The sequence below is a fragment of the Mastigoproctus giganteus genome, chromosome 1 (genome assembly GCF_048544385.1).
Source record: "Mastigoproctus giganteus isolate SK-2022 chromosome 1, ASM4854438v1, whole genome shotgun sequence".
Classification (NCBI taxonomy): Eukaryota; Metazoa; Arthropoda; class Arachnida; order Uropygi; family Thelyphonidae; genus Mastigoproctus; species Mastigoproctus giganteus.
Genome location: NC_143575.1, coordinates 233,022,831 through 233,049,029, shown reverse-complemented (window position 1 = coordinate 233,049,029; position 26,199 = coordinate 233,022,831). Strand labels below are relative to the sequence as shown.

Genomic DNA, 26,199 nt, shown 5'->3' with positions numbered 1-26,199 from the left:
TGTTTGACATTTGGCCTTCAGACAGGCCCGACAAGTATGTATACAATCTTCCACCTGCATATTGCTTATTTCACTGCTACTATTTGAAGGCAGCAAATTTTAACGTTGATCCGAATGCTTTGCCAGTGACTTCCACATAATTCTTTTAGAGCGGACACAAAGAAGGAAGACCACTATTGTTTGTGAGCTTTCAATTTCGTATAGGGTTAATAGCGTCAGTCCGGTCCGGCCACTGCTCAAGGCGTTGAGACGTGGACAGGTGTTCTTCTCACTGTAGAGACAATGCTACGACTATCGCTTTAGGCTAGGATTACAGAGGATAAGTGCAGTTAACAGAAGCTATGCAAGATATGTGAGTGCCAATTGTCATAAAGAGCATTCAAACATGAAAATAATATAAGATATCTATTTACCTGAACAACTATTGTCCATGATATGGCTGTATTTAGACGCGTGTTGGCACAAGGATTCCGGCAGTATCAAATGGACATCTGGTCGTTGAAAAGAACATTATTTTTAACTTCGGTTCAGCAGAACACAAAACGGTGCGACCGCTCACTTTCTCAAACAAAAGGTAACTATGATTCTTTACTGTGTTTCTTGGACCACCTGTGCGCAGTGCAGGTCCGATGACACTGTTCATTATCTTATTGGAAGATCCCGTCTCTGTCGCCCTTGTGGGTAGCGCAGTTGGTAGGATGACCGTCCGCTCACACCGGGTAGAAAAGACCTGAGTTAGAGCCCCTGAGTTTGTGAAAAGGCCCATAAAAAATCCTTATGGGCCTTTTTCACAACTTGGCTGAGTTAATCGGTCTTTTTGGGTGTAGAGATTGCCTGAACTGCGCTTGCTGTCGGAGTGTATCATTTCCAATATGAATTTTTGTGCAGATAGTCTAATTATCGGAGCTGGTTATCGGAAATCCGAGACCTTGGACTTTTTGGACAATTACGTGCTACTTACTTTGTGGATGTATTATGGGAACAAGCTCTGTCAATAACAGCACGGGAATGGTTCATGTCATAAACACTGTTATGTGAACAATGACGTTGAAACGTTGACTGTATAGTTTGGAGAATTGGAGAACTAGATTAGGCTGCCTTCTAAATAGGATGTGGTAGCTGTTTTGCAAAAGGAAAGGACGCGAATTTCAGCCAACACTTACAGAAGTTAGAAGTATGCTCAATAGATACCAAAAGTGGCTCGCTCTACTATATGTCAGAAGTTTGAATTGAAAGATCTTTTTGTAAATACATGTGCACAGCCGAATATTTTTGTTCATATAGCTCTGCGCCTGCACTAGTCCATCAGGAAAGTTAAACATACTTGTCATCAACAGGCCGAGAAAAGTTTTATGCATCCCGCAAAACCATTAAATGAAGTTAGTTATCGAAACTGCGAATTAACGATGAGCCAGTTTTATGGGCACAGCCCTGACCCAGAAACGAAAATCTCGCGCCTGTCAATGGCGCAGGACTGGAAATTGTAGATTGAGGATCATGTCATTCGCAATCACAGTTCGAATCAGAAAATAATATGACAACTGGAACACTAGTATTTGGCAACAAAAACAACATTAAATGCATTTTTTGTCATAAGTTTATCCAACACATGCCAGTAATAACACTAGTTCTCGTTGGTAATGCCATTCGGAGGCCGAAATAAATTACAAATATGCTAGAAAATGTAATATCTGTAATGATTATCTGACCATTTTAGAAAACTTTTCGCGAAATGCACTAGCTTAATTTAAAAAGAGTAAACTATCAACCCAGATTTCAATAGTGTTTAAAACTTTAAACTGGATAGTCTCGGCCTCGCTCACCTTAAATAATAGAATTCTCACTGCACAAGAAGGAGAGACAAATCAAATGTATTTGTAAGAGAAACCATTACCCCAAATGGTAGCGCCAATGGATAGGGTCGCTGCTCTGTAATCCTAAATTGCTTGTGTTCAAGTTCTGGTCAAAGTTAGTTATTTTTTGTTCATGGCCAAGTTAGTCGGTTACGGGCTCTCATGATTCTTCAATTGAAAAATTTTTCATAAAAAAAAAAAAAAAAATCCCTTAAGTAACATTCATACAACCGCAATAAAATGAATATTTATTTACTTACATTTTATATTTTAAAACTATGAAGCATGTTTCTTAAATTACAGAAGGCTTACTTGTACTATTTTCCCATATAAAAGTTTCAGAAGACATTCCTGCTAATGGTAACATAAAATTACTCTCAGTGAAGTATAAAGGCTATATCAGAAAACAAACGACCAATAACGGAAAAATGTGGATTTAGTGGTGTTCTGTGCCTCGCATTAATATTGTGTTCGAACCAACCGTGTTAGCAAATAAATATGATCATGGAATACAAAGAAAATTGATTGCTTTGTTTTCGTACGTGAACTGCACAGCACTGATATCCCAATAGCTCCTGAGTACTGTATTCTCATTCAGAGCATGACATAACAGCAGTGTCTGCTAACTTTTATCATCAGGAGGTGATTTTGTATAATATCTAAACGTTTTATGAATGATTAAATATTACTGTTCATATTTTAATGCAAAAACTACAGAATACTTAGATTACTGTTTCAGATATACAGTCATATCTGTGGCGATGCATATTGCAATGAGAAAATCCTTTTTTTTGGGGGGGGGGACTTTTTTTTTCACGAAAAAAATGTTAAGTAATAGACATATTGTGTTAAATTTCAGATGCATTGATTATCAGTTAGGTAACGCACTTCGAGAATTAAAAACTACTTTGTATTCCAGAGGTGTTTAGCAATATATCACCACGTGATGTTCAGTAAACAATAAATAAAATAAGTGATATGTAGCTGCAAGGTGGGATTTATGTAGCAGTTCGGGGACACAAAATGGTTTAACCTATTGACATCGTATTTGGTACAAAGAATAGTCTAAATAAGTAATGAAATTTTAAATGGATCAGAACTGCTCTTCCAGATTTATAACGTTCTGTTGGGGGGATGGTGTCGGGAATAAGAAACTAGAATTAGTCCTAAAGGCTTTTCATACCAACTAAAAAATACTGTTCAACGTTTAGGCCTAAATGGATGTCAGATGAACTAATGAAACTCGTGGCAGAGAAGAAAAATGCATGGGACACGTATAAATTATCAGGAGACACAGATATCTACCATATCAACTTATACCTACCATAGGCATGGTAGATATAAGGTAGTCTGCAATCAAGTCACAAAGAACGTTAGCAAGCAAAGGCAGATTATGAGAAGTCTTTAGCAAAGGATGCAAAGAAAAACAGCAAAGCGTTCTTTCTTTACTTATGTAAAATCTAGACGGAAGGGGATGAATCAGATTGGTACACTTGATATCAATGGTTCAACTGTTCATGATCCTGCTCAGGTAGCTGACAAACTGAATGAGTATTGCATCTACATTTACATGTGAGGAATTCTATAGGGAAGTGAAGGCCAGAAGCTTATCAAACAGGGAGATAAATGATTTTGTAATAACAGAGTACAGTGGAGGAGAAATTGCAGAAGTTAAACATAAGGAAGGCACCTGGGATGGATGGGATCTGTCCAGTTATATTAAAGGAGGCAGCAAAGGAAGTAAGCAAGCCCTTAGCCATGATTATGAGGGCATTCTTGAACTCAGGTGAGGTCCCTACGGACTGGAGATGTGCAAATGTATCCCCAATTCACAAAGGGGGAGATCGAAAGGTGATACGAATAATTACAGACCTGTTAGTTTAACTTCTGTTCCAGAGAAAATAATGGAGTCACTGGTTAAAGAAGGACTGCATGATCATCTAGACAAGACTGGAGTTATAGTTCGGACACAGCGTGGGTTTGTAAAGGGGATCTTGTCTGAACAATTTGATTGGATACTATGATGCAGTCACAAAGCAATTGGCTCCAAAAAAGAATTTTGATGTCATATACTTGGATTTTAGGAAAACTTTTGATACTGTTGCACATGCAACTCTACTGTACAAGTTGGAGTGGTATGGCGTTGAGGGCAAGTTGCTACAATGGATAAAAGGATGGTTGAGTGGGAAAAGGCAAAGTGGTAATCAAGGGACACTGCTCTTCGTGGACTAATGTTATTATTGGGGTTCCCCAGGGGTCCGTGTTGGGCCCATTGTTGTTTTCTGTATTTATCAATGATATTGATGAAGGTGTATCAGGCTTAATGTCAAAGTTTGCAGACGATACGAAGGTTGGTAGAGTTGTTAATGACAGTAATTACAGTACACTACTGAAACGGGATCTATAAAAGTTCAGCAGATGGTCTGAGAGGTGGCAACTGAAGTTTAACATTGCTAAATGCAAAGTACTGCATATGTTGCAGTAACCCCAGAGTAACATACCAACTGTGCAGTACTACACTCACTCAGGATAGTGGAGAATGAAAACGGCGTGGGGGTAATTGTGCAGTCAGATATGAAGTTTTCTGAGCAGTGCAAACTGCAAGAGTAGCTCATGGGAGTCTTGTCAAAGATATATAAGAATTTTGCTAGCATTCCCTTGTATAAGGCAATGGTTAGGAAAGGTTAGGGCCTCATTTTAGGAAAGATGTTAGCTACTAGAACGGGTACAGAAAAGAGCAAAGATTAGTGAGTGGAACAAAGGGTTGCCGTTACGAAGATAGGCTTAAGTTCTGCAAATTGTAGCGTCTGGAGACTAAGCACCTGACAGACGATCTGATTGAGGTGTATAAGGCCTTGAATGGTTTGAGCAAGCTCAGTGCTGATGAGATTCCTCCTCTTGCTCAAATTCCGCACCTCATAAATTCAAATTGAGGAAAGACAGTTGTAGAATAGATATGCGTAAATTTGCCTTTAGCCAGCGGTTGGTTGATTGCTGGAACAAACATCCATCTGTGATTGTTGAACTTGACAGCTTAAATAAATTCAAGGCTGAACGCTGAACTAGACAAACTTTTAGAGTGAACGGATGGGTGAAACGGGAAGGGATTTTTTTGGCTGATGCTATATACACCGATGAGCCAAAACATTATGACCAGCGAGTCGTTATGCAAATCGAAGAAACTGCAGTTGAACTACGGAGTGTGCGCGGGTCGGGACACGGTTTAAAAAACACCTGATAATGAACTCCGTTAATCAGCGTTACTCTAGTTCTTCAGATGGGAAAGGCAGCAGACTTAAGCGAGTTTGATCAAGTCCAAATTGTAATGGCTAGACGACTGGATCAGAGCATATCCGAAACGGCACGGCTGGTGAGATGCTCACGGTCAGCCGTGGTTACTACCTACCAAAAGTGGTCCTAGGAGGGAAAACCCACGAATCGCCGTCGAGGTGTTGGACGAACACGACTTATCGATGCTCGAGTTGAGCAAAGGTTCACCTGGATGGTAGTTGGCAACAGGAGGGCGACTGTCCCGCAACTCGCCAGTAATTGGAATGCTAGTGACGGAGTAATATATCACAACACACAGTACATTGAATCCTGCTGAAAATGGGGCTACATAGCTGCAGGCCACTCCGAGTGCCCATGCTAACCACAGTTCACCATCAACAGCGCCTACAATGGGCACCCCAAGCATCAAAACTGGACCTTGAGTGATTGGAAGTCATCTGGTCCAATGAATCACTTTTCCCGTTGCACCATGTGGATGGCCAAGTACATGTGCATCGTTTACCTAGGGAAGCAATGGCGCCTGGATGCACTGTGGGACAAAAACAAGCCGGTGGCAGTGGTGTCATGCTTTGGGAAATGTTCTGCTGGGATACCCTGGGTCCAATCATCCATGTGCCAGGCACTGTGATGTCTACCACCTACTTAAACATCAGGAGAAAGATCAGGGATGTGCCAGGCACTCAGACATGTGTAAAGTTAGCTCTGTCAAAAAGTTTTTATTTAACAGGAAATCTTGTGATTTAAACCAAAAGAAGGATGTCAATCGAAAGAGCACACAAAACTGGATGAATTTTTAGGACTCTAGAGTTACTAATTTCAGAATTATGAACGATGTTGTGTATTACTATGTAAATCTATGTGATACACATGCCATATAATAATAACGCTATACTTGCCTATAGTATATCATGTAGATTACTTACTGGTCTAGATTCTGCTGAATGTGAATCCCTAGAATGCTAGAAAAAAACTCATACAAAAACGTTGTCACAGATTTTAACTCCAGTAGCTTATAATTAGCTCTGTTTGATACCTTAATTGTAATTAAAATGTATCTTTTTTTTTTTTTCTGCACGCGTTCCCTATCCAATGCTATCGGATTGGCCGCCATCTTGGATCGGAAACGACTAAAGGGCTCAAAACTGGTGATATGTTGCTAACTAACGTGAAGTTAAAATTGCAATACATCGAAATGATAGCAGTAAACTCCTGTAAAAAATTACTATAATTACTAAACTCATAAAATAGTATTCACTATGAAAGATGTTTTTATCCTCAGGGCATTCATCGTAGTTGTCGTCATGCGTCAAAGTAACTAGGCGAAATTAACCAAAAAATGGCAAACTTCTAGAGAAGGTTATCGTGAACCGATTTAAGTCCCCGATAGCTCTTTTTATAAAAAAAAGAAAAGGGCCCCTTTATTAAGAGACACCTTTTCAAAAATTTTAGGAACAAAATAAGAGAAGATATCGATACTCAAACATGGCGCCAAGACGATCACGTGACGCTGAAAATTTGGTATATTACCTGTAATAAACACACCAGAACTGTCCTAACTAGTGAAATAGAACAGTAGTATTCTGTCTCGCTTAATAATTGCTGAATAGGCTACCAAAATCTTGCTGTGTAACACACAAACTATAGCATTAGACCCCAAATTAGATCTCAAAGTTGAGCTATCAATATATTTTCGCTACTGAAATTATGGAATCCTTTAATTTTGTGTGTTGTAACAACATGGCTGCCTAAGCCACCTCTGTAGCCTGTGGAGCAAGGGAGGGGGGGGGGGATAACGTGACACTGGCTGCACCTGCACGCATGCCACAGAAAACAAACATGTATCATATTTTATTTGTATCACTATAAAAAAAAAAAAAAAAAAAAAAACGTTAGGATTTCTTGAGGCTAAAACTGCTGGCATGCACCTCATTGGTGCATGTGGGATTCTCCCCCCCTCCCCAGTGCTCCACGGACTGCTACCTTTTGTTGCATTGAATAGTGTTATTCAATAGTGTTATCTTGAGTTAATTCCGAACCTTATTAATCCATGTTGATAGTAAAGTATTCCTTGAGTTATTGAACCTCATTAACCCACGCTGGTTGTAAAGTGGCGACAGAATCTTGAACTTCATGATATTCCATACTAGAGACACAAGTCTGACATATAGTGACATAAGTGTGATATAGTGACAAGTGTGACATATAGTGAAATAAATGCGACATACAGTGACAACAGTATAACTGATTGAACTGCGACTACCACACCGTATGATGCATCACACACCAAGAAAGAGAAAAACCCCAGCTGGACTCACAGAGTCCACCCACTAACAAGGCACCAGAGCTGCGAGACAACAACAGGATGCCACCGAAAACTCAAGCAGGGACAATCCAAACCCAGAAGCAGAACAAAACTCCACCACAGCTATGAATCTAGCAGAGGCCCCGGAAAGTAAGCATACCCAGGATGCCATTCAAGAAGACTTGACTGAACTACAAGATCCATTTGATAAGCTTGAAGACATGGCACAGCAAATATCCCCTATGCAGAAGTATACAGAAGAACCGACAAACGCATGGCAAAGATGTCCTAATACAACTCAAGAAGACGAACCAACAGACCTGGACTCATCAATAATTGATGTGATCCAATCATTGCGGGCCACCTGGCTGGGAACCATTAAAATGGGTACCTTTATAACTGAAAGGATCTTCAATGAAGCCCAAAGACCACACCGCCTGGATTGTTCGAGACTGGTTCATGGAACATGAGGAGACTTCCAGGTATTGCCCTGGCTTCTAAATTCCCCGGACCTCAATCGCATCGAGCATGTGGTTTGTGTTGGAACAGCAACTCTGATCTGCAGCATCTCAACCACAGACTTTGCAGGAGTTAAAGGATCTGCTGGTTACATGTTGGTATTAGATACCACGCCACATTTAGAAATCTTGTAGTGTCCATGCCTCGCCGGGTACGAGCTGTTTTGGCTTCACATGGAGGACCAACATCGTATTAGGTAGGTGGTCATGATGTTTTAGCTCATTGGTGTAAGCTTGATTTCTTGCATCATATACTTCAACTAATGCTAACCTCCATAAAAACTAAAAAAAATGGTATAAAAAATACCATTTTTTTTTTATCTGACAAATGTCTGACTTGTTTGTTTTCAAGTAATGATCAAAACACTTTCTTTTATATAATTTCTGGAGGGGAATTAAAACTGATCTTAAAAGTTGCCTGGGGACCAAGAAAACATGCTGAAAACCTGGTAACGACCTGCCTTTTCCTTCTCATAATGCTCAAACATCTGAAACTGATAGATTTGGGGGGGGGGGGGGGGTGCAGTGCCGGACTAAGGTATTCTTGTGCCCCAGGCAGAAATTTATTTTGGTGCCCCTTTGCATATCCTAGAAATCGGCGTAAGGATGGCGACCCTGAGCTATAATCAGCTTTCTGGCACCCCTGTAAGAATGGCACCACGAGTGGATGCCCTGTTAGCCTGTGCCTTAATCTGACACTGGGCGGGGAAGTACTGGCAAGACGATATCAAACCGAAATTCATCTTAAAATCTTCCCAGAAACTAATGGAACATTCGCTGAAAATTTGGTGTTAGCTGACATTTCCTTGTCAAATACTGTAATGTCAGAACGTCCAAAAAAAAAAAACATGCCTTCCTTTATGTATAGCCATAACTGAAAATTTTGTAGAAATCTAAAAAAAATATAAAACTTGTGTAAACGTTAGTAGGCAAAGAAAGCAATGAGCAAATGACAGTTTTAAAGTGTATAATAACTTTCAGTACGCATAGAGTGCCGTTACGCACAGGTGACGAACTTTGGAAGGGAACAAAATGTCGGGTTGTGAGAAGTCGAATGGTCGATGCATCAAATCGCTGTTCTTGTGGATCATGATACCATAATGATTGGCAACAATGGATACAGAGAAAATCTGGATCCAATACTGGAATCTGGAGACACCAGAAACACACCTAGAATCGTGATTGGGGAGGCTTCAGTTATAATAACCATTCACCTCTGGTTATTGGTGGCAAGTTGATGACAGGCATTATGTTGAAACCATTCTAATACCAGCACTTCTACACTCCATGCCACCCTACTTTATAGCAGGACAATGCCTGCCCAAACACAGCTCTCATGTACGTGATATATAAATATATCAGTATTAATGGTCCCAAGCATGTGCTCATAACCATAAGTGTATTATGCCTGCAGGTGTGCATCCATGGGCCAATTTGCATTGCGTGGAGCCTGAAAAACCAGGAATAACTCACGGGGGAACACTCATATCCTGCATCTAAAATCTGTCCTCGAGTGGAGGACTTTACAAATTATGTATCAACTAACTGACCTCTGCCTCTGAGCAACCTAGCAATTGTCCGACTTACAGCACAAGTGTAAGAAGCAAAGCTGACCATTCGTTATAACAAAATTCAACACCCTTTTGACTTTCCACTACAAGTTTTTGCCACCTATATTGCTCTTCTTGGAGGTCATACTTCATATTGATGCACATACATTTTCATAAGTGAATACTTCTGAACTAATACAGACTTAAATTATTTCTTGCCTACACCGATTTGTCACACAATCTGTTGCTCCACTTATTTTATAACTTATTTAGCTAGGTAAGTAAGGAAGAACGTTCTTAGTCCCACTAGTGTGACTAAGAGTATCTACTCGAGAACAATTTCATCAAATATCATTACTAGAAATTAGTTCAAGCTCAGTTGCAATAAGGTATTATGCATTAGTTGTTAATGTACTATAGCAATAACCAGTTCTTAGTTGAAAGTCTTCTTCATGCGTGCCCAGTTACCATTTAATGATAACAATATTCTAGATAAGCTACAAAAAATTCTAGTTAAGTAACAGTTGTAAATTGAAACAGTGACATATTAAAAATGGTACCTTTCATTAATTGCAGTTAACAAAAATATACCTATTAAGAAACCTCCTTCTGGAGAGCTCAAAAATTATGTTACTCTGCTGTAGTTCATGCTTTCTTCTGTATTTTGTCCGTACAAGGACAGATTTTGGTGCTTTCCAAAATTTTACAGTACAAGTTTTCAAGCGACAAGTCCTGCTGCAAATGGAGAAAGTACAATCCTGATAAAACTACCTGTGTAAAAATGTGGTGAAGTGGATGGGCTAAATAGTCCACTGGACATTGGAATGAAGATTTAGCAGTCAGGGTAAGTATAGAATGTGTAGTACTGTTCCAATTAACGGTGGGTAGTTTGTACTGTGAAACTACACAAATGCAGCTATTGCTCATAGTGAAATGGTGTTCTTGCACGAGAGCAATATGGAATAAGATGATCCCTGTATTTGTGTGCTGCACTGGATACTTCCATGGCACATTCCAATTTTTCATGAGTGAAACAGATGCATGTGGAATGTCTCTTTGGCTGTGGCAAACATGACGGAAGACTACGGGTGAAATGATTCAAGAGGGCTAGTGCAAGGACTTTCTCACTAGCTATTTCTAAACTCACATGACATGAACTGTAGGGTTTCAATACCCTATAATGGAGTGGGCACATGAAGTGTGGAACTTCAATATGGAGCAATTGTAATTATCCGTACAGTATATAAATAGTGGCGGGGTGCCAAGAAAACTGGCTGGGACAGCCTTGTACTATAAATAAACTTTTTAAAAAAAATGTACAAGTGAACATTTCGGTTTATCAGCGAAATTATTCAATACGTTTATGTTTCTGTTGTACTGGTGATAAAATAAATACATTTTTAAGGAAATAGAAGATAGTTGGGCTTCTTTTTGTAGTAGAAGTAGTAATAATGGCAAATGATGCAAGAAAGCAAGCTTATATTGCATCAGCCAAAAAAAAAAAAAAAAAACCAACATGGTTCACCCATCTGTACCCTCCAAGAATTCAAGAATTTGTCTAGTTCTTCCTTGAATTTATTCAACCCATCCACTTTCACAATTGATAGAAGCCTATTCCAACAATCAACCACTTGCTGGCTGAAGGCAACCTTCCTTCCTCAACTTGAATTTATACCCCCTTGTGTGTAGTCTCAAAGTGGAAGAATGTCATTAACATTCAGCTTACTCAATCCATTCAAGGCTTTGTAAGCAGTTTTGCCTGATGGTTTTTTTTTTTTTTTTTTAGGAGCATTAGCAACTAAGGTTATATTGCTTGGGGGATATGCGTTGGTCATTCCCTGACCTTTCCGCATCCTCCGTATTTGGTGGTCACTGGCTCAAACCCCGGTATAACAAGAAGTGTGTGCTACGCACTGCTGCTCCTGCCCACCTGGCTACGGAGGCACCCTTTCCTGATGGTGAAAGGTTCAAAGAGAAGAAAATTTATTGAATGTTGCTAGACAAAAGATAATCAGTTCAGGCTTAAAAATGTATTTAGCAAGATTACTTAACTTACAGGAGTCATAATTTCTTCTAAAGACAGGTCCTAATAATTCCATCACCGTTGGAGTTAAGTTCTGTCACAAATAAAAGAACTTAAATAATTTTGAAGTTGAAATGTCCTAAAACAATTTTTTTTTTCTATTTCTGTTAATTAACAGCCATATGCACCCTTCATTTGCATAGACAACAGAAATGCGATGTGACAAACATTACTGGTATACAGCATTCATCCCTGAGATAGAACACAACTATTTCCCAAATTTTCAATGCCTTCTGTTAGCTTGACTGTTATCCCATTAAATACCTTTTATGACTTTCTATTAGCTTGCATTTTATTGGTTTGACTTCTATCCTCCAACTTGATTTGAATATTAATTCTAGTGCAACTGTGTCAATTTTATTGGCTTGACTTCTATCCTCATTCTGACACAGTACCTTTGACGTTGTGGTTGTCAAAAGTTCAGAAATATTCAATTACTGTTAAGCCAACTTGATTTGATTATTAATTCTAGTGCAACTGTGTCAATTTTCTTTCAAGTCCAATTTTGTTCATACTGCTGTAGTTCTTAATTTGTTTATTTATTGGTCTAATATTTAAATGCACTGAAAAAATTTTCTTACCACAAGAAATATTTTATTTTTTATTTTCTTTCATATCAACAATATATCTTCTGCTGTCATTTATCAAGTGGAGTTGTAACTATATTCTTTTTTAAGCATATTAGCATATGTGTAAAGTCACCTTCACCATGCCTGTTCACCCACCTGCACATACTAACTCGACTCCTACTGTATGGAGGATTTTCATAAATGTTTATATTTAGCTTTTTTTAGAAAGAATTGTCCAACCATTCAAATTGACTGCAGAGGACACCATGATTTTAAGGAAAATAAATTTTATTTCTTAAATTAAATAAATTTCTATAATTTAAGAAATTATAGAAATCCACCAATAATAATTTGTCTATCCATCCAAATGTAATAACTCAACTCTGAATGAATGGATTTTCGTGAAATTTAGCATTAGTAGAGGCATATGATGCAAGAAAGCAAGCTTATTCAGCATCAGCCAAAAAAAAAAAAAAAAAAAACACCACTACTCCCATTTCACCCCTCCGTTCGTTCGAAATACCTGTCCAGCTGAGCCTTAAATTTGTTTAGGCTATCAACTTCGCCAACAAGTGATGGAAGTCTATTCCACAAACCAACTGCCCGCTGGCTAAAGGCAAATTTCCGCACATCTATCCGACATCTGTCCTTCCTCAATTTCAATTTATGCCCTCTCAGGTGGTTATTCTGAGCAAGAGGAAGAATCCCATCGGCATTGAGCATGCTCAAGCCATTCAAAGCCTTATACACCTCTATCAGATCACCTCGCCGATGCCTAGTCTCCAGACTCTGTAATTTGCAAAACTTAAGCCTTTCTTCGTAAGAGCAACCCTTTGTTCCATTCACTAATCTTGTTGCTCTTCTCTGTACTCGTTCCAGCAGCTCTACATCCTTCTTGAAATGAGGCCTCCAGACCTGTGTACAGTACTCAAGGTGTAGCCTGACCAATGCTTTATACAAGGGAATAATCACATCCCTATCCCTGCTAGAAAAATTCCTGTATATCATTGACAAGACACCATGAGCTACTCTTGCAGCTCGTCTGCACTGCTCAGAGAACTTCATATCTGCCTGCACAATTACCCCCAGGTCCTTTTCATTCTCTACCACTGTCATAATTTCATATTCAGTTCGGTTAAAAGGTTTGTCAAGTCATCTGAAATTTAATTAAAACTGAACCAATAGAAATCAAGCAATTAACATTTCTTTGTCCAGCATTCCACATGTAATAGCTGAACTCCGAGTGGATGGATTTTCTTGAAATGTTATATTTGGTTCTTTTAGAAATATTTATCAAGCCCACCCAGTTTCAATAAAACCAGACCAACAGAAAAAAAATCTGGAAATTATTTTTATTTTTCATACATATGATATAGGTAACCATATACCATATATTGTAGCCGAAGCACTGGATATTGTATGTTGCTATGCACTGATTAGAGGAATGAATGGACAATACGGCAGATGTGCAGAAACAAAATGTTCTTGGTTTATGCATCAAAATAGTTACTTTTTGCTCTTTTTGCTTTTAGTTATAAGTCACGAAATATTACTGTTTGTTAATGCACCTAAACTGTAATGCACTACATATATTAACAAATATTTCTAAATATTAACCTTTCAAAGTATTTGATTTGGGGGTGTTGCAGTCCTCGGGTAATGTACATAACATTTGCATGTACATTAAAAGATGGAGACTGTACCTGTGCTACCACAAAAAATGCATGATCATTGTTAAGTGTTGTGTGATAAAAAAGCTGCAATGATGGTGTAAACTTCTCCAGACTGTTCAGAGTATAAATAGAACAAGCCAAAAGATGTTTTATATTTTATTCATATAGTGTAGATTTTCAAATTATCCTCTAATGTACATCACTTCCAAGGGTAATTTAAGGTCTATCCTGGGACCTTAAACTACCCTTGGATTTTTTAAGGACGTTTTTTTAACAGAATGTGTGTGTGCATAACGGGACAAAACACTCTTCGTGGCATATGGTAGGCACATTGCCCTCAGTCCCTGTCAGAAGCAGTACAAGATGATATCAGACTCTGATAAGAGTGTAGAATAATGCTGTATCATCAAATTTCTGTTAAAAGATAGTGAAACCAGATGAAATTCTCCACAGGTTAAGTGCACAATATGTGTAAGAGACACTACCATGTGCAAATATGCATGACTGGTACAGCATGTTTTCCAAAGGCTGTGATGAGGTTGCTAACCTTCTGCATGCTTGTGTGCAGCCAGCAGTTATCACAGGTGTGACCACTTGTAACATCAAGAAACTGGTTTTGGAAAATAAATGAATGCTGCATCAAAAGTGTGCATAAATGTTAGCCATGTGCAGGAAATTATTCATAGATACTTCTGTTTGAGAGAGCATGTGCACAGAATTATGAATCCCAATGATGCTGATGTTTGACTGGAAGATACAGTGTGTTACTGTTTCTGTCAAACATCTAAACAGTGTATACCGAAGAGAAACAAATTTCAATAACTAAGAGTGATTTGTGTCACATGTTTTGTGAACCAAAGAGGCCCAGTATGGGATGTCACCACAAAGGATCCCACCATCCAAAAAATTCAAGCCTTCAGCTGGCAAGACCATAGCAATCAACTCCTCTGAATCCCATCTTTTGGGAGTCAAAAATCTTGTCAATTTTCTGTTTCCCTGTGCAACAGCTAATGCTTAGTATTACTACTGCACAGTAATAATGAGCATTAATTGTATATAATAATTGTATATAACTTGCTTCTCGATAATGTGCATACAACAGTACACATCTGCATATGGAAAGTTTGACAATGATGATATTGGCAACCTTAGGCTGAGAAATCACGAACCACCCTCCTTTCAGTCCACAGTCTAGATTTATCCCAGAGTGATTATCAGCTAATGAAAAAGACCCTGGGAAGGCAGAAATTAAAAATAGATGATGAACTCGAGTGCAGTTGTCTTGCTTCTCTCTATGCGGCTGACATTGTTAGCGTGCTACAATAATGGCAAAAATGTATGTATTAGTGTAAAGAAAAATGATAGCTTAAAAAAAGAGCATGAAGTTAAAAAAAAAAAAAAAAAAAAAGTGCAAGCAACCTTCAATCACCCCCAACACACACACACACACACACACACACACACAGCTTATACTGCCACTTCCTCAATTGAATTTCCAACTCTCCTACTGAAGACTACATGGTTATATCAAATTAGATTAACAGAATTCTGAATTATTCATATTACAAAGCAAAAACTTTGCTTGCATTGATGAGACCATTACTGACTTTGAATTATCCAGTGCTTTCAAGTTAACCAGAATGCAATAAAGATCTCACTGTTATATTTTAATTTCATTTTATTTTAATGTTGTTAGTTCTATTAAAGATTTAAAAATTTGTCACACATGAACAAATCTTTTAAAAAATTGTTTATTATACACAAAGTATTACATTTCACCAATTATTTTTCTTCTTTCCTTTTTTTGTTCCTTTGTGTTTGAGAGCCTTAAACTTTTTAATTGCTCTTTGACTCATCCACACAGGATAATTTCCATATTTGTTTGTCTTCCTCTTGGAATTGTAATGTTCATGAGATTTATCAACTTCCATAGTTGCTGTAAATTCAATATATACTGAAAATTATTATAATGGTTTCCAAGACAAGACTCTTAAGCATCAAATTACACTTAATGAATATAATAATAAGTCATTACAAGCCACAAAACAAGAATATCTTAATTACAAAAGTGACACACACACACACACACACACACACACACACACACACACACACACACACACACACACACACACACACACACACACACACACACACACGTGTTCAAAGAAAGTGCATCACCTAGAAATTTCATATTTCTAACCCTTTTTCATGATGGTATGTTACATTAATGACTAGCATCACGAATAGAAATATAAACAAAAGATATTTATTAATAGTTAAGGCAAAGCTATGTAATATTTGACAAGTGCTCTCAAAATATTCAGAAATGAGCATTTGCAACATTTATTCAACAGTTTTGGTAAACATGACAATTATGGCTGAAATATTATCAGAAGCCCTCAATTTGCTTCAGTTTATCATTTTAAATGGAAAACAAAATGAAAAGTTCACCACCAGGTGCAAACTAATATTTAGTTGAACCACCTCTGGCCCCGATGACAGCAGCACACCGTCGAGGCATTGACAAGATCAATTTCTGAAGATAATCAAATGATAGTTCGTGGTTCCAAACACGAATTATGGCTTCCTGAAGTTCACGAAAGGTCTTTGGTTTCTTTCTGGCAACTGCAGATTACACATAATGCCAAAACTTCTCTATAGGATTCAGGTCTGGGCTGTTTCCTGGCCAGCTAAGAGTTGTAATGGACCGTTCTTCCAACCATTTTTTTCACCTGTAACAAATGTAACCACATTACTGTCAAACCTCTAATGCAGAAATGAAGCTAAAGTAATTACAGAAGTGCCTACTTACACTTTTCACCCGATGGCAAGCAGTGTCATCCTGAAAGATGCAGTTACTTGGCAGGCTGAAATGGTCTCTAATGGTTGCCAGCAATTTGCCTTCCAATATAGCCAGGTATCCATTGGAATTTATGGAACCTTTTGTAAACTGCAGGTGACCTACTCCGCAAAACGAAATGCACCCCCATATCATTTTGCTGGTAGGGAATTTCACTGTAGACACCATACAGTCTGGATAGTATTCTTCATGACGTTTACGGAGAATCTTATGTCTCCCATCAGAGCCATGCAGGTTGAATTTCTTCTCTGAGAAAATAACTGACTTCCACTGCTCGGGGATCCATTGACATGCTCCTTACACCAAATTAATCGGGCCTTTTTCATTTTTTGTGTGAGGAGGAGCATCTTCTTAGGACGACGGGCTACAAGTCCATTTTGAAGATGAGTCTTCTGACTGTTACTGCATTTTCTACCACTCCTGCATGTTCTTCCCATTCTCTTTTCAGCTCAGACGAAGAAGCTTTACGGTTTTTAAGGCATAAGTGTTTCAAAACGCTGTCCTGTTTTGACGTAGATACCCATTCGCATCTGGTTCCTTTTTTCCTATCAGCAGAACCAGTATTCTTGAGTTTGGAAAGAAATCTACTCACTGTCGATTGATTACAAGGCACTCTATAAGTAATATGACGAGAAGAACATCCTCATGTAAAGCAACACTAGCACTAGTTCTTCATGGCGTCAACTACACATAACTTGCCATCCTGACACAAGCAAGGAATGACTACAAATCTTGCAGAGCGTATGCAATATATATATATATATATATATATATATAGAGAGAGAGAGAGAGAGAGAGAGAGAGAGAGAGAGAGAGAGAGAGATTAAAAAAGGAATACTCTCCCTCTTAATATCTGTATTCAAATTACTAAAACAGAACATTAACAGTTTATCTGATAAAAGCATTATAAGCTGAACCAAAGGGATTTTATCAACTAAACATTAAGTTTATGTGCACTTCTAATCACAAACACAAAAAGTTTTATATTTTTAGGTGCATCGGTGACTAAGGCCATGTTACTCCATGTATATTATCTGTAAATTGCATATGTTCTGAGGTCAATTTTCTGTTTGCTGGACAAAAAACCTGAGTTTCCAGAAGAAAAAACCATGCTACCTTCGCTGGAGACCGACTAACTCAGCTGCGGTGTAAAAAAAAACCCATAAAAATTCCTCCCATCATCAACAGAATTCAAACTCAGGTCTTCTACACACGGTGTGGGGAGGACGGCGATCCTACAAACTGTGCTACTCATGAGGGCAACATAAAAGGTTGTTAAACTATACTATTCTACAATCAAGGATGGAATACAAAAAAATAAAAAAAAAACATCCTTCTTTAATTTCTGTGGGTTGTAATTTTCAGAAAATCATAAGGAGGAAGATGATTATTATTAAGAATAGAGGCAGAGATAATGAACCAAAGGAGAATTTATTTAGCGAGTTTAGAATTTAATCATGAATAGATACAGGCTATATGGTTGCCACATATGGCTAAATGGTTTTATACAAAGTGGTAGAACTGTAAATACAAATTCAGAAGAAGAATAGGAATAAAAATATCCTTAAAAAACCCATTTTGTGAGAGCAAAGGATCATTGACACTAACTTGAATGGCTTTTTTGAAGAAAAAAAAAAATTAGTGACGTATCTGACACATTCTTAAATGTAGGAACAGCTTTATTTGCAACTGCATTTTTCAAGAGTGAGATTTTATGTTGGAAAAAAATTTTAAATAACAGTATTCGGCAATCTTGATCTTGTGTTCTATTGATTATGAATAGTTCATTTCTTCCCAAATTTTTACAAAATTTATGTTGGAAAATTTTTTTAAATAACATCAGTGTGTTCAGCATCATTAATTATGAAACCCATGTTATCCTCCCAAATCATGGACAATTACACAAGCAGCTTTAGAATCATAAAAGTGATCCTAAAACTGCTTGCACTACACTTGCAGAAGAGATGATGTACAATTATGCTTAAAGAAAAACTCAATATTGTTAAGTAGTAGAAAGTGAACAGCTGTTAACTTTCAAATTATGACTTCCTAATACAATTACATTAACAGTGAATACCAGGTGAAAGACAGAGTATTAAAAAATTTGTGAAAGGTTCTGCACTTATAAAGTCAATAGGAATCGCAAACCAATGCTTTGAATTGCTTTACAAGGTGGAAAAATTATTAATTTTACACACACTGAGAATAAAAAATAATTTTATCCTTAACAAGATTTTAAAAAATAAAATTCAAAATTTTTAGGTTATATTGTTTTACTACCTATATACTACCTATAAAATAATTTAACACAATTTTTTTTTTTTTTAGAGTCCTGTTTCTGATTATGCTCTGGGATGGCCATATAAGATCAAAGGAGTTATAAAAGATAGACAGAATATACAAGAGCAGAACCATAATTATCAGCCACATGGGCTTGAACTACAATCAACTCAAATGTGTGATTACCGTACCCTCACATTTGAGCATTCAGCTATAGCAGTCTCACCTGTAAAGTACCAACAAAGAATATAATATGAAAACATACATACTTATGGTAATTTCTGACAAAATTTGATTTACGAAAGGATTTCTGGAACCCTTACATAAATTGGAGAATGCTTATTCTATGTTATTGCTTTTATTTTGCTTGAATTGCTTACCTTTTATAACTTGATATTTATTTTCTCTGTATTATTTTATTTGGCTTATTTGCTTAATTTGTATAAAGTTTGATTTCTACTTAAATTTATTTATATAAAAAAAAATTTACTTAGAAAACTTTTTTTTTTTCATCTGTTAGTATATTTGCATATCATATATGATAATTAGTATTAGCCGTATAGTGCAAGGAAGCCACAGGCTTTTGCTGCATCGACCCAAAAAAAAACAAAGTATATAATAAAAATTATGCATCTCCCTCCTCATGTAGGTAACTATCCAAGTTAACCCTTGAATTTCTTCTCAAACTGTCAGCTTCAACTACCTGCGGAGGCAAACTTTTTGGTAATCAGCAACTTGCTGGCTAAAAGAAAACTTCCTACAATCTAGTCTAAACCTCTTCCCCTGTAATTAGAATCTATGACCCCTGGTTCTGGAATTCTTCATAACAGTGAAAATTCCACCTTCACTCATTTTACTAACTCCTCTCAGAGCCTTATAAACCTCAATCAGGTCCTCTCTGAGGTGCCTGGTTGCCAAGTTCTGTAGCCCACATAATCTGAATCTTTCCTCATACTTTGCCCATCTTTGGGCCTTCCAAGAAAGGCTTTGGATTAATCAGTAAGTTCTGCACAGCTCACTGGCATTTTTTTTATTAGAAGGAATGTGTGACAAGTGTGAAGCCATGTGACATGATGATGGCCACAGAACAGAGTTGACTAACAAGAAGCAAAGAACATTTGTGAAAACTGAAACGTGTAACAAAATCAGAATATGAAATCCAATCTCTGCAAGAGGCTTACTTATGCACTCCTCGTGATAAAACTTTAATTACTAGATAGAGATATTTTCTTATAGGTGAATCCCATGTTGAAGACAAACCTTGATCTGAAAGGCTTTGGAAATACATAATGTTTAAAAACTCAGAGAATATGAAACTGCAACTGACAGAATTACTGAAAAAAATCTAGAAACTGTTACAAAAAGATAGAAGTCTGACTTGTTGTGAGATTGTATGTGTTGTTAGCATCAGTTATCATGCCATTTGGATAGAATATTTGGTAAAAAAAATTGCATTTTGTTGGGTACCTCCTTGTTTGAAGATTAAAAAGAAACATGTTGGCAAACTGCATCTTTGTTACAATCCAGAGAAAGCAGGTGTTTCTGTTTCACAATAAATTATTTTCAACCTGAATTAAAATGGCAATCCACTGATCATTCGTCACAGAGACTTGCAAAAGTTCAACGGGTGCCAAGAAAAATGAAACAAACAACAACCACTGTTGCTTCATTTCCTCAGGTAGTCTCTTTTCGTTTATCGGATAACACCCACAGTTGTTTCATTTCTAAAGAAATTTTGTGATCTGCACTGTGAAAGAAGCTGCCCAACCTGTTAGGTCCATTGTTCTGCATGACAATGTATCCTATCACAAAGCCTGTATGGTAATTGAATCATTTCAAGAATATGACTAGATTTTACTCCATCCTACAGTCATCTAAGTCTGCCCCCCCACCCCTCCTGCCACTGACCCAATTTTGATGCTTACAATGTTAAAAACCCTTTAGGGAAGGTGAAATTTTCCATCCAGATAAACTCAATACAGTATCATATTAGTAAAGACCAAAAGGATGCTTTTGATACATTAGCAAACAAAAACAAAAAAAAAGAAAAAGAAAGAGTTAAAAAATGAAAGAAACATTTAATATTGGTCTGCAGCACCAACAATGGTAAACAAGCATATGTGCATGCAGTACAGACATTCAAAGACTTGTTTACTGCAAGTCTGGTATCTGTTTTACTCACCAAACAGACACACTAAGTTAATTAGTTGAATATATGCATGCACATATATTGCATTGTGAACTGGTAACTGTGAAAGTGACACAGCTGAAGTAGTAAAGAAGCAGATAAATAGCAAGTTTTATGCTAAACTTGCCAAGACATTTATAGTGACAATCTCCAGTGTATTATAAGTTATGTTTATTTTTGACTCAGCTAGTATATGGAATATAATTATTTATTCCATATATAATTTATATATGGAATAAATTCCTTCTAATGTGGTTTGAATAAAAATATTTAATATATGTATGTAGCCTGTTCTGCAAAACAATCACTGAACTTCAAGGAGTTTTTAATTAGTGATTTGCCATTTAAAATGTTGTGTGAGTATTTATTCCATTCTTAAGTATTCCAGAAATATGAAAACTTACACATTTGTCTGTTGCTTAAAAGTAGGTAAATTAAAAGGAAATTATCATGAAGACAGTTATTCTTTCTAATTTGTTTAAAGAAAAACTTTTTATTCTTCAGAAATGGGGAACTTCTTGTTCTATACAAGAAAGAAAGTCAGGTTTAGAAGTCATTTCTAATTATTTGTTTGTTACACTGTAACTGTTGTTGATTTTTCTGTATCAGTGAATGTAAAGAATAACGGAAAAGAAGTGTGCCTTAATGAAGCGTATATTTGTTGTTAATATTTAAACGATGATTCAGGAAATCAGTTCTGTATACTTATGTTTATTTGAGATTATTAGATTGTTAAAAATAGGAATAAGAAGTTGGAGAAGTTTGATTTCTGGGAGGGCTTACTGGTGGAACATTGTTGAGAAGGCTAAGACCCACCCTGGGTTATAATGCCAGAAGAAGATTGTTAAAAAAAATTCACATGTTCACTTACCACTACTGACTGAGTCTCATCAATTCATTTCATAATTTCACTGTCTGCAAAAAAGAAACTTTAAACACTCACTCTGAACAAACCTCAGATCCACCATAGAATACTATTGCCACATCTGGGGTGGTGCCCCCCAAAACCCACATTCTCATAGCTGTTCATTTTCTACTGAACTACCTGTACATAACTTTTCTACGGATACTTCCATGGGCACTGTTCTGAATTGGCATCTATAATTCCACCACTCTCTTCCAAACCAGTTCAAACACATGCTGCAAACCGTCAGCATCAATTCCCTGTCCAGTATGGTGCCTGGTGCCAGCCTGCCTCCTCATTGCACTGGACAGTAAACTAGAGGTTTTTGTGTGAAAACACAGCCCTTTAGGCTAAGAGGCTGGATGAACAACACAACCCCACACTAAAACTACACACACTCACTAACCTACATAAATCTGGCCTTTACAGAGTTTTGTATTCATCACATTGCTTGATGCAGAGTTGGGGGAAACCCCAGAGCGCATTACAATTAACACTATACACTATATCCAGTATGGTGCATCAATGTGGGTTGGCAATGCAGTCAAGGTAAGAAACACCAGAGAGCTTTATTCTGTACATCAAGCTATATTACTCAAAATGGTTATGACCTGCAGAACAGTTTCTGCAGAAGCTTTGCAGGTGTTGGCTGACAAAATGCCACTTGATTTACAGTTAGTATTTAGAGGCCTGTACTTTTATTTGAGAAAGGGAATAAAATCTGGGTTGATGGAAAAAACTAAAAGAAGAGAATTTCGGAGCTCCTTTTACAAAAATGGCAAAGCAGATGGAACTGTTCGAAAAAAGGTAGAATCACAATCAAATTTTTCCTTATGTTAATGGTGTAAATTGTATTAAACCAGTCTGGTTGGTACCTAATTTATGTTGTACATTCTTATTAACAGATCACAGATCATTTTTTCCAAACTGCATAGTCTTGGAATCATAGAAAGATGCAACTGTATGTGATGATCTAGAAACATGTTATATTTGATTATTTGGAATATGCTGATTTATGTCTAGAATTACTAGATTTTGTTAATGGTACTTGTTTGTGGATGGAATTGCAGCGTTACTTATTAAAAGAAGGGAAAATTTTATTGCCTTTCAAATTTTGCAAATTCAGTTTTGCAAGAGGAAATATTCTTTTTCAATTGGAAGAGTTCAGATTACATAATGGATGAATTGGTGGTCTGTACCCTTTTATTTACATGGAATAGTTTGTTATTTTTTTTATACAGGAACAGAAAAATTTCTTTGCAGAAGTGTACAGGATGTTGGTACTCTGTTACCTTCATGGGTGGGTGTCCACTTCTGCTCCTACCAATGCTATTGGCAAAGAAGCCTTAGTTATTGGGTTTGATCCTACAATAACACCTTCCAGCTTGGTTTTGCTGGTTAATATGGGTAACTTCTGTTGAGCTCTCTGACTACCGGTGGATTGCTGTTCGTTGAACTGTTTATCTTTTTGGAAATTACTGTGGGCTCCTGCAATGCGTTATAGCAATGAGACAGTCAATCACTCGGTTGTGATGCTCATTTGTGGACAGTGTCTCTTCAGTGGTTTCTGTTGTAGCCACAGCTCATTGTACTCTGACTACTTTCGGAATGAACATTACAAAGTATACTTAGCCAATAATTATACAACTTCTTGTGCTGCAGTGGAATCAGAACATGTTGACTTGCTGTGCAGTTCCTTGTGTGCTATACTGCAGTTGGAGTAACTTCAGTATTTTATCTATCCTGCTTGTCCAGCTTGTTGTGCTGCAGCTGAGTTCAGGATGCCCATTGCCCAGTATAGTTTGTTCATCATGTCATGCTAATTGAATTAACTGATAATGTAAAATGTTTTTGTGTATATACAAAGATATTGTTAATATTTGTATATTGTACCATGTCTATAATATGTATAGTGGATTTGCTAGATTTTTTTGGCTAGGGGTTGCTTTACTCAATAAATGAAAAAAAAAATAATAATAAGAAGAAGAAGAAGAAGAAATGGATGTCCAATTCCAAACTCACAGAACCAATTTCTTCCTCATTTATCTTTTCTACTTCTGTTCTCTGGAACAACTTTCCTTCACATGCGATTCCCAAAAATTCCAATCTACAGAAATTCATGTCAATACCTATCTTGTCATTTCAGCCCAGGTATTAGAACCTATAGTACTAAGTGCTATAGTTTCTAATACCTTTTCAGGTTTTGGGGTTTTTGTATAAAAACAATCATTTCCTTGAATGACTGTTTTTATACATGATGAAGTTGGAATTATCCAACTTCATCATGTATGCAGTTTAATCTGACAACAGTGCTCTCATTTTGTAATGAGAGTGGATATGTGGGATACTGGTAAGTTTATAGTGTAGTTATTTATGAATAATATTTCTCATTCATTTCATTTTCTCCTGACTAACTATTCTATGCATCTGATTTGTAAATTTAATAATAATTCATGTTAACATATCACATTCAATGGTGATGATATGATATACACAGCAAACTCCCTTTATAGCACATTTGAGGCACGGGAAGCATTATAAGCAGGATTCAGTTTTTCGGAGGGAAATTAAGTTTTGCAGGCAAGTTAAAAACCTACACACCTCATGTACTACGCTTGCTTTTTTTAGCACCTTCAGCTTTTTTTGGATGCTATTAAAAAATTAATTTTTAAAAAGCTTTTCTTAAATTAAGTACAACTTTTGTATTATAAACATAATACATGTAGAATAAACATAATAATAATAATATCATTAAAAAATTTGATGCCATGTTAAATGCACATGCAAAAGTCACTGATAGCTATACCAGCAATGAAAGTGGATGAATACTGTCGAATTTAAAAAGAGGTGTAAATGCAATGATAAATGGCTAGATATAGTTATAGAGTTGCTTTTCTATCTTCAAGTTAAATACAAAATAAACAAACGTCACTTTCAAGGGGAATGATTTCTATGAACTAAACACCGTGGTATGCTGAAAATAAATAACAGTAGTCTTCTCTACTAGAGAAGCGTTATTTATTTGAAGTACTTCAATAGTAGCTATCTTGTTGTGAAGGCAACCACATTATGAGATACAATTAAAACGATGCCTTCTATGCTACAATCGTAGCTCAAATATATGGGTTAACTATGGTGTATTTACACCGATATTATATAGTTATTTTTCTATGTACAAAAATCCTCTATATCAAATGAAAATTTGGTAGATTTTCTGCATAATGCAACTCCCTTATCACTTTCTATTTCATCTACATAAAATTTTAAAATAGCTTTATACTGAATAGATGTAATATTATTTATCTACTTATAAATGACTAAATAAAATAATATGCAGTTGTACTTGGTTATAACGAGCACGGAAATAATGAGATCATGGCTGTAACGAGCAACAAGCCATAATGATTATAATTTATGAGTATTTCCATACAATCACTCACTATTATAATGAACGTACTACATGGATATCCCGTACAAATTTTGGTAACTATGCAAACATTCTTAATTGCTCGGGTAGTCGAAAAAACCCAATTCTTGGAATAGACAAAAATGAAAAGGGCAACTTAGCTTTTATGACCCCTGCATCAGATTAGCGGTTGGTTTATGACCTTGTCCTTTCGGGAACGGGGTTATACAATAGTGCATTAGCATTCCACTTGTTGCATTACCCTATTTACAGATTGCCTTGTATTCACTGAACCATAAATTTATTTCAGGACCTCTAAGAATTTTGAAAACAGGATTTCTAAGAATTCTGGAAATGGGACTTCTAAGAACTTTGTATGCATTTTGAGACTTCTAAGAACTTTGTATGCAGATCACTTTATTGTCATTTTAAAGCAAAATCAGTTAGAAACGAACCCTTCCTTTGGAAACATGTCTACTAACAAAAGAGTCTCTCTTGATTCGCAAAAAAGTTGAAATTATTCGTGAATTAGAACATGGTGCAAAAAATGTTGAAGTGTGTAAAAAGTTTTCTTTGTCCACTTCAACAGTATCGACATTGTGGAAGAATAAACATGTTTACATATCAGCATTGGAAAAGAACATAAAAAAATAAATAAATAAAAAATTTAGAAAGTGCGAGGTTACAAACGTCAATGAAGCATTGCTTCAATGATTTAC

At 36.7% G+C, this 26,199-nt stretch overlaps 1 protein-coding gene across 1 annotated transcript in view; it reads right to left on the bottom strand.

Moving 5' to 3' along the window:
• Positions 1 to 15,614: 15,614 nt before the first annotated feature.
• The window catches only part of LOC150091608 (protein LLP homolog), a 119,881-nt gene continuing 109,296 nt past the window's right edge, over positions 15,615 to 26,199 (bottom strand). The window contains exon 4 of the mRNA XM_090369117.1: positions 15,615 to 15,775. Coding sequence (XP_090225243.1) covers positions 15,615 to 15,775 — 161 coding nt within the window. The remainder of the gene's footprint in view (positions 15,776 to 26,199) is intronic.